The following is a 9,917-nucleotide window of genomic DNA, read 5'->3' on the forward strand; positions in this document are numbered from 1 at the left end:
CATGTGCCTACAGATATCATCAACAAAATAGCAACTATGTCACCACCAGCTAACAAGAATGAAACAAGCTCTCCTAGGCCTTGTGGGTTTCTGGATGATGCGTATTCCAGGTGCTTGATGATGATGCATGCTTCCAGCTGGGAAGCATGGTCTCACATGGAGCCTCTGGCAGAACATATGAGGAGAAACTTGAGGTCAACCATTAGGGTTTTGGAGCTGTGGATATTGAGGATCAGAAGCCAAATACACCCCGACTGAAAGAGAGATACTAGCAGCATATGAGGGGATTCAAGCCACTTCAGAAGTTGTTGGTATAGAACAACACCTCCTCTTGGCACCACATTTGCCTGTGCTACATTGGATGTTCAAAGGAAACGTTCCCTCTACACATCATGCAACCAGTGCTATATGGAATAAATCGGTAATGTTGAGCAGGCAACAGGCTCAACTACAAAAACCAACCATCCAGGGATACTGGAAGAGATCATGGATTGGCCAGAAGGCAGAGATTTTGGAGCACTGCCTGAGGAGGTGGCTCGTGCCCAAGAGGCATCGCCATATAAGTTAACAGAAGGTGAACAGTGTTATGCTTTGTTTACTGATGTATTGTGTCATGTGGTAGGAGACCATTGGAAGTGGAAAGCCACTGTGTGGAGTCCCACAGGACAAGTGGTTGAGACCACTGAAGGAGGTGGTGAGCCAAATCAGTTAGCAGAAGTGAAAGCGATCCAACTAGCCTTAGAGATTGCCATAGGAGAAAAGTGGCCAGTACTGTATCTCTATACTGACTCCTGGATGGTGGCTAATGCCCTATTGGGGTTGCTACAGGAGTGGAAGAAGACCAATTGGAAGTGGAGAGGTAAACCTATCTGCTGTATTGTAGCAGGACATTGCTGCCCAAGTGGAAAACGTGACTCTAAAGGTGCATCACGTAGATGCTCATGTGCTCCAAAGCCACGCCACTAAAGAACATCAAAACAATGAACAGGTAGACAAGGCTGCCAAAATTGAAGTGGCCCAGCTCAATCTGGACTGGGAGCATAAGGGTGAGCTATTCATAGCCCGATGGGTCCATGAAACATCATGACATTTAGGGAGAGATGCAACATACAGACAGGCTCGTGATTGAAGGGTGGACCTAACCATGGAGGCCATCACACAGGTCACTCACATGAAACTTGTGCCGCAATCAAGTAAGCCACACAAGTCTTGTCTCCCTGGAACAGAGGGTGGTGTTTCAAGAAACAACAGAAGACCAATACCTCTTGAGCACTATTCATTCACTTGATCTCTTTTAGATGTTTTTGTTAGGATAGGATGCTCTTTATCCCAGAATCAACAGCTTTCCAGAGAAAGCTGACAGAAGATAACTTCTGCATGTTACAGCTTGTAGATTTTGTATTGGTGTAACCCATAAACTAACAAGCCATGCTGCAAATGAAGGGAGCTCAGGTTCAGACACATTTCCTTCTGACTGCTGTGAGGAGCAGTAATCTGCAGCATAAGGTCAGATGGATACACAAAGGCAGTAATATCTTAATCTAATGCAGCTTGTCTCTTCAGAAGTCTCAAGCATTAGGACACAGCTATGGCATAAGCTTTTCACACTTCTGCACATTTTACTTCAGGGCTAATGTTTCAGAGTAACTAAATATTGACATCTGTTTTAATACAGTAGAATGCTAAATAAAACATTTTATATGAGCACACTGTTCCACAAAGTTATAGACCTAAGTTGGGGATGTGTGTGTATTCTCTAGAAGTTTAATATTTTGCTGCTTTCTTACAGCAGATGTACTAAATGGACAGCCTGCCTTCAAGATTCTAAGGTTATAAACAGAAGCAACTCACTTTCTGAAAACTAGTAACTCATACTTATGATTTATTTTGTGAATGTAAATGAGTCTGTGTGCTGACCAGCATTACACTGTGTGGTTAACATTCCTTCCAAAGACCCTGGCTAATAGCAAGTAAAAATCTTTATGTATTTGTAAAAAGGAAGCAAACAGGGAGTTAGAAATATTTTTTTTTTTTATTCTAGGTCACAGTATCTCAGAGGAAGATGTCACAAAAGGATATTTAGAGGACATACTTGGAGGGAGTATCACATCATCTTAGAGGGAAATGACCAAACAGAAATAGTGCTAATAGAAATTACTATATAGAGACATTACTATTAATTGCCAGATTTGGCATAGGAATATTGGCATAGATTAGACAGTGAAACTGACAATTTCAAGACCAATCTGAGTAAGCTTCTTGCAACTAGATAAAACAGTCACTAATGCTGGAAAAGGACTAACACAGAAAATTTTGTAAACAGTTAAAATAGTAAAAAGAAAATAGCAACTTTTCTTACAATGAATGCAGTCTATTTAGGAATGTTTGTTGAGAAGAAAAGGAAAATTTTACTAAGTTTCTGGGATGGTAGAAAAATATGGTTCTCTTTCATCATGGGGACAAATATTAATGGTTATGGGATCTAAACATCTGTTCCTATTTGCGACAATGGGCTTAGTGTAATAGAACAATTTAGAAATCTCTGAGAGTACTATATTGACCACATGATATCCTGCATCTTGAAGAGTATACACTGTCATTGGGAAAATTTGAATTCCTGGATTAGGATAAAACAAAATAGATCTCTATCTTTTACCTGGAAGACAGCCCTGTGGTCTTCTACTACTTGCTCTTCCATTTCTACCATTTGTGACACAGCTTCATGGAAAGTAAACAACTGTGGAGAAACTTCTTCTTCCTAAAAACAATAGTTAAGTTTGTTAGTCTGGAAAGAACTATGGCTACAGGAAATATACTGAATGTGATCCATCCTACCGCAGAACATGAAAAGAAATATGCAGGAAGTAGAACCTGTCAAAAATAGTACTTCTAATATCTCCAGAAATGAGTGGAAAGGGCAATAAATTAAAAATGTTCAGAGTTAAATTTAATTAATATTCAGTAAAAATTTTCAGCCACTAATCCTAGTGATTACTGGAAAACTGAATATTCCACATAAAAAATAAACACAAGTTAAAAAAGTGGGAGGAGGAAGTCACAAGGGAAGGATGCTAATTTCTAGTAGGTTTTAGCACCCATTTTCCATCAGGGCTTTTTGTTGTGCATACCACAATAGACAGATAACAATTTTCAAAAAAGAAAACAGCAATTACATCCAATACATTTCAAGAATGCAAAATTAAATTAATCCTTTAGAAGTGACAAAATCTAAAAGAGTATGTAGTGATTAATACATTAGAAGAATGCACAACATGGATTTACAACCTGGGACAAACAGGATTTCTTTAAACATAAATAGTTAACAATCAAAGGGGAAAGTGCTAGGTAGGCTGCAATTAATGTTTTAGCAAGACAGTATGGTTCCTTATACCAATGCCTTTAAAACCTTTTTAGAAACATGTTGTAAAGCCTAGTTGAATTCCACAGGAACAACAACAACAAAAAAGTATGATATGAAAGGATATCTGGCTGGAAGGACTGTTTAGTGGGAAGCTCTAGGAATCACTAACACATTCTTTTAAAATAGAGTCCTGGAAGAAGAGCCATTTATTAAAGTGAGAAATACAGGAAAAACATGAAGATGTGCTTTAGAATGCAGAGGGTAAACAAAAATAAGTTCAGGTAGTAAAGATTTTTTATTTTCTAGCTTTCATCAACATTTTCACAAATTAAGTTTTAATCACTGTTGAACATTTAAGGAACCAGGACCAGAGCTGATAATCAGCAGTGAAGGAAAAATGACCTTTAGAATATGCTTCTCAGTCCCAGCTCTCCACTCATGCAGCCCAGGGAGACATCCTGGGAACATCATATGGCTTCCTCCTAAACATTGCTCTGGGGTTTCATTTCATGAAAATCAGGATATTAGGAATAGGAATGATGAGCAGCCAGATTTCTAAACACAGAGAAAGGCAAACCCACTTGAAAGAGGTGTTGTATGGAGGGAAAATAACGGTCAAAAACACAAGAGCATTAAACAAAATGCACGTGTTTCTCAGGCTACTTCTAACTACCTAGTAAGAGATGAAGCTATACTGGAAAAAAAGCACACTAAAAAATGTGAGATCCTAGAGCAGACCCTGCCTAAACATTGAAAGCCCTAATCAGCAAGGAAGATAAAGAGAAGTAAAACCTTCTCCTCTCATCCTTCAGGGAAACTTTTTTTTTTGTGTGTGTATGGGAATAAACATACCCCCATGAAGTGAAAAGGTGGAGGGACATGCTGTATCTACTGTTCTGCCAATGACCAGGCCCAACAAAAATGATACAGCCAGGAGGAAGATGAACCAATACACAGACTGTATTGTAAGCAAAAAGGACATTCCATGAATGATCACTGGGGGTACAAACAAGTCAATCAGCTGGTACATAATTGACACCATGCCCAATGACCCCACAAAAGACATAACTCAGCCCACAACAAGTGGTACAAACAGTGAACCAAGGTTTCCTATAGCTGGCATGGGAAACAGGCAGACCAGAAAGCTAAACAAATAAGAAAAAAGGTGCCCACATAGCAACTCTCACCCGATCAGCCTGCATTCACAAAGGTCTAAATGGACTGGGGCCCAGCTCCAGGGAGAGTCAGGAGGTCTTCCCTGAACCAGAAAGCTCTGTGGAGTGCACTCCACAGAGCAGACACTACTCCCTTACTGCCAGTGGTCCCAGTTTTTATCCTCAAGCAGGACACCTGACCTTTGTTCACTCAATGCAGGACACCTGGGGCTCATTTCCCTTATGGCTCTCCCTGCAGGGCCAGCCCCACCCTGGGGGGGAGCTCTAAGGCAAACTCACCACCTCTTTATGAAGGGCTGTGGGAATCACCCATATGTCAACTTTAATTTGGGGCTCAGGGTTCAAACTCCAGCATTTCAATCTACTTAATGATATTGCTAGCAACTTATAAATACACATTACTCTGGATTTGTTCTGCCATTGTATTTATCATCATCTCTTTCTATGTAATGCTGTTAACCACTCACGTTTTGTTCACAAAGCAGTTTGAGATCGTCTCTCTGAGGAGAGCTCCCCACACCCCAGTGTGTCTCTAAGTCATCGAACTGATTGGAAGCATGGTGTATAATAGGACGAATATCTCCTGCAGAACTAGGATCAACCATCAGCTCCTTCACCCTACAATCAGAAAATATTTAATTTGTAAATTAGTAACTTCATGTGCAGAAGAGTCACAACCAAAAATAAAGCTCTATGGGTTTATGCACAATTTAATTAATACGGATGATGATGTCAGCTTCACAAATTTAATGTACTTTCAGTGAAAAAAAGATGTTAGTCCAACTCTTAAAAAGCATGGAACGTTGAATTTCAACTACTTACAAGTGGATTACTGTCCATTTTCTAGCAAGAGGCATTTTTTTAATTGAAATCTTACTACTCATTAACTGTTAAGAGGGCAAAAATATCCAAACCCTCAATATTAACTCCTTAATAATAAATAGCATTTGAAGGAAAAGTTAATTCAGCACTCTAAACCTGACCATCTTGTTCTGTTCACACAATTATGCTTTTAAAAGTTTTTCAGTCAGTACCCCACTGGCTGTTATAGGCAAATCCACCAAGAATTCTGAAGAAAAAAATACTTGACAACCAATTATCCCAGAGAATGAATAGATCCTTTAAAATAATATCAAAGGTGAAAATATCTTATTAAAGTGTTAGGCTCTTGCAGCATGAAAATAGTTTAAAAGATTGATAATCATTCTGTCAAAAAAAGTCCATTTAAAAGCATATTTATGAAACAGATCAAAGTCTGCAAATATAGCAAATTTTGGAGCAAATTCTTCATTTTTAAAGTTTTTTTTTTTTTTTCTTCAAGTAGCACATATTTACTAAAATGGAAACTGTATTTCATTCATCTTCAGAGTGATGAAGTTCTAAAAACATATATGCATTGTGATGGTTCTCTTTTTTAATTAGGCATATTCAAATTGCCCTAAACACAGACTTGTCAAATTTGGTCCACTAAATGTACAAAGGTGACATCACCTCTTTTTTTTAAATGTATGAAGACAATTAGCAAGCCTGGATACAGAGTGTGGATGTTGAAGGAGGATGAACAAAATAGTGGGAAGATGATTGCAAATCATGCAGAACCATCAACTGCCAAACAAAATAAAACTAAAGTATTTGTGACTCAAGGCAAGGGGACTAATGAAAGGCTGGTCAGTAAAATTACATTTCCAAAAAGAAAACTTAAAAATAAAGATTTTATGTATAGAATGAAGTAGACCTGGTAATAGAAGGAGAAAAGTTGTCATACTCATAGGAAGGAGAGCGATCAGAGCGATTGCCACTGCCCTGTGAGAAGGGAATGTCTGAAGGACTAATTCCAAATTCTTTTACTCTGCAGCAGCAAAATATAGCAGCAAATTAAAAGAAAATGTTCTCACATACACAATTCAAATGACAACTCTTTGGTTAGCATTCTTCTTTAATAGCCTAACGATAAAATTATTTTTATATTAAAACACAAGAACGTCAACATATTTAAACCTTCTGAAAATAGTTACAAATCACTAACAAAATTGACCCAAAACAGTGCTTCTAATTTGCAGACTATAATAGCAATGTTTTCAGAACAGTAATTCCAGATTTTAGTTCATGAACTTAATAAAATTTTCTCTACATTCAATATTCCATTAAATTGCTCCTTTTAATATATCAAACCACTACAATACTTTAAATTCTGTACTGCCTCGTCTTACACTGCACAGAGACCAGTGTTCAGCATCTGAAAACTAATTGTACTATGAAAATAATATATTGCTAAAAAAAAAATTTACTACTACACAAAACATGAAGCAGCTTTACAGAGACAGGCTTTTACTCTATAACAACATACAAATTTAACACCAAGGGGAAGAAATAGTTTCAGCACAACAATTTAGTATACTAGAAATATGCATTGAATTTGTTTTGCAGTGTCACTTCAGCAATGCATATTCTATAATGGATAGAATACATTTGGTCTTAATCTTATTAAGAAATGGAAGTACATTAAATTATTAGTTTAAATAATTATACATCATGGAACAACAGTATTCCATATATCAGTGCTGAACAGTCAGTATAGCTATAAGCAATAATATTTTCCATACCTATTCGCATATCTCAATGTATTTAGAGTGTTTTCACATGATGCCATCCCTGGAGAAATTGTAGCAATCTGGAGAAAATAAGCCATGTATTAATAAATTACTTTCCACAAATGAAAGGGTAGATGAGCTCTATGCGGCGCAGGGTCTGTGGGTGACAGGTGGAGTTCATCTGTCTCAAAGAGGGAAAGGAATCCTTGTGTATGAGCTGTCTGGCTCATTGAAAGGGCTTTAAACTAGGTTCAAAGTGGGAAGGAGATAAAACTGGGCCCACTAGAGTTGAGTCTATGAGTGGTAGGCCATGGCTGGGAATTAAGTCATTAGCCTGGTTCATGTGCATCTATACTAATGCACACAGCATGGCCAACAAACAGAAGGAGCTGGAAGCCATTGTGCAGTGCAACAGCTATGACGTGGTCATCATCACAGAAACGTGGTGGGATGACTTTCATGAGTGGAGTGCTGTTATGGATGACTATAAGCTCTACAAAAGGAATAGGCAATATAGAAAGGGCTGTGGGATGGCTCTCTATATTAGGGAGTGTTTTGGTTGCATGGAGGTCAGCAAGTATGATGGACTGGTTGAATGTTTATGGGTAAAGTTGAGGCAGGCCAACAAGGCAGATATCCTGTTGGGAGTCTATTATAGACCACCCAACCAGGATGAAGAGGTTGATGAATTGTTCTGTAGACAACTGGCAGACACTGCAAAATCGCAAGCCCTTGTTCTTCTGGGGGACCTCAACTTGCCAGACATCTGCTGGAAATAGAACACAGCAGAGAGGAAATAGTCCAGGAGGTTCCTGGAGTATGTGGAAGATAACTTCCTGACTCAGCTGGTGAGGGAGCCAACCAGGGGACGTATCTTGCTGGACTTGTTTACAAACAGAGAAGTACTGGTGGGAGATGTGGTCAGAGTCCGTCTTGGGCTCAGCAACCATGAAATAATAAGAGTTCTTGACTCTTGGCCAAGTAAGGAGGAGGGGCAGCAAAACTATTACCATGAACTTCAAAAGGGCAGACTTCAACATGTTTAGAACACTGTTTGAAGAAGTCCCTTGGGATACAGGCCTAGAGGGCAAAGGTGTCCAGGAAGGCTGGACTTTTTTCAAGAAGATACTCTTAGGCGCACAGGAGCAGGCTGTCTCCATATGTCATAAGACAAACTGGTGGGGAAAACGACCATCATGGCTGTACAGGGAGCTTTTGCTGGGACTTAGAAGAAAGAGGAGAGCCTACCACCTTTGGAAGAAGGGGCAGGCAACTCAGGAAGAGTATAGGGATTTAGTTAGGTCATGTAGAAAAAAACATTAGGCGGGTAAAAGCTCAGCTAGAAATCAGCCAGGCCACTGCTGCAAGAGATAATAAAAAGTGCTTTTACAAAATATTAACAACAAAAAAAGGACCAGGGAGAATCTCCATCCTTTATTGAACGTGAGAGGGAACATTGTTATCAAGGATGAGGAAAAGGCTGAGGTACTGAATGCCTTCTTTGCCTCAGTCTTTAATAGTTGGTCCAATTATCCTCAGTCCCCTGAGCTGGAAGAAAGGGATGGTGTAGTAAATGGGGCATTATTTTTGGTTCACTTTATGCCTTTTGAGCCTGCAACATGGGCACAGGGTGCCCTCTGCTGGTCAAATGTGGAACTCTCGGAATATTTACAGAGAAGGGTCTGGAACTTCGGAGATTAAAATTGTCTATATTTAAAAGTAGCTCTGATTGGCTTGGTTGCGCCTGGAAGGCTATATAGGGTGCTGGCCGGATGAAAACTTCCTCTTTCTCTTCTTGTTTGCCACAGGACCGCTCTGAGTCACTGCTCCAGAGGACTGCTCCAGCCACACTGCCCAGTAAGAAACGAGAGGGGGAAGAAGACGCTGCCATGTCCCAGAGGGGAGCAGGTTGCCACCCCTGCGTCCCCCACCCCAGGACTACTATTTGCCGGAGCTGGAACCGGGCATGCTGCTGTTTGCTCCCGCTGTCTGCCCGGACGCTGCTGCTGCCTGCTCGCCAGAGTCGGCACCGCCCTTGTCGGACGCAGCCGCCGCCAGGGCGCCACCGTGCTGCCGTTTGCTCTCATTACTTGTACGTCTCCGCTAAAGTAGCTGTTTGCTGTGGTTCCGACTGCCACTATTTTGTCGTCGCAGCTGTCTGCGTCATCACTTCACGACTACATGATTGTAGCTGGACTATATTTCCCAGAGAACCTCTGACTGGAACTTCTGGTGCTGCCATTTTGTCGTCACGGACTACATTTCCCATCATCCACTGAAACTTCCTGATGCTGCTATCTTGTCAGACTACGGACCGGTAATCTGAGCACGCGTATCCAAGACTGTGGCCCTTTCCTTCCCGGACTCCTGACCTTCCAATCGGGCTTAGTCCCTCCCCATTTTCCTCCACTAATCCTACCCCTCTGAGTTTCTTAATGCATACATATTCAGACTGCTTTCCTTGAATCTTTAATCCCCAATTGGTCTTAACCCTAAATAAACCAAACAATTCGTACATTGACTATTGGCCTCGGTAACAATTTAGGAGCGTGGTGAGGTTATATTTTCGATCTACCCTATAAGATACAATCCAGCAGTGGCCATTCCTCTGTGCGAGGCAAATGCTACGTGGACGTCTCGGTCTTATCTATAACCCTCTCCACTTTGGGTGGGGAGGACATCATGGAAGTATCCTAACAGCTGGTGATCCTTTGATACCAGTCCGCAACAGATAGAGATCAAAATAATCCATTCATAATGCAAGAAATAGTAGTGAATGACCTGCTAAGC

At 40.3% G+C, this 9,917-nt stretch overlaps 1 protein-coding gene across 1 annotated transcript; it reads right to left on the bottom strand.

The window, feature by feature from the left end:
* Positions 1–2,656: 2,656 nt before the first annotated feature.
* On the bottom strand, positions 2,657–7,225 carry LOC103782522 (kinesin-like protein KIF2A; the record flags this gene model as incomplete). The annotated part of the gene is made up of 4 exons (XM_008950293.1): positions 7,140–7,225; positions 6,272–6,385; positions 5,004–5,154; positions 2,657–2,758 (listed from the first exon to the last, which is right to left on the bottom strand). Coding segments are annotated over exons 1-4 (453 nt in total), but the record flags the coding sequence as incomplete, so codon positions are not given.
* Positions 7,226–9,917: the final 2,692 nt, after the last annotated feature.

Source organism: Merops nubicus, unplaced genomic scaffold, assembly GCF_000691845.1.
Source record: "Merops nubicus isolate BGI_N331 unplaced genomic scaffold, ASM69184v1 scaffold9262, whole genome shotgun sequence".
NCBI lineage: Eukaryota > Metazoa > Chordata > Aves > Coraciiformes > Meropidae > Merops > Merops nubicus.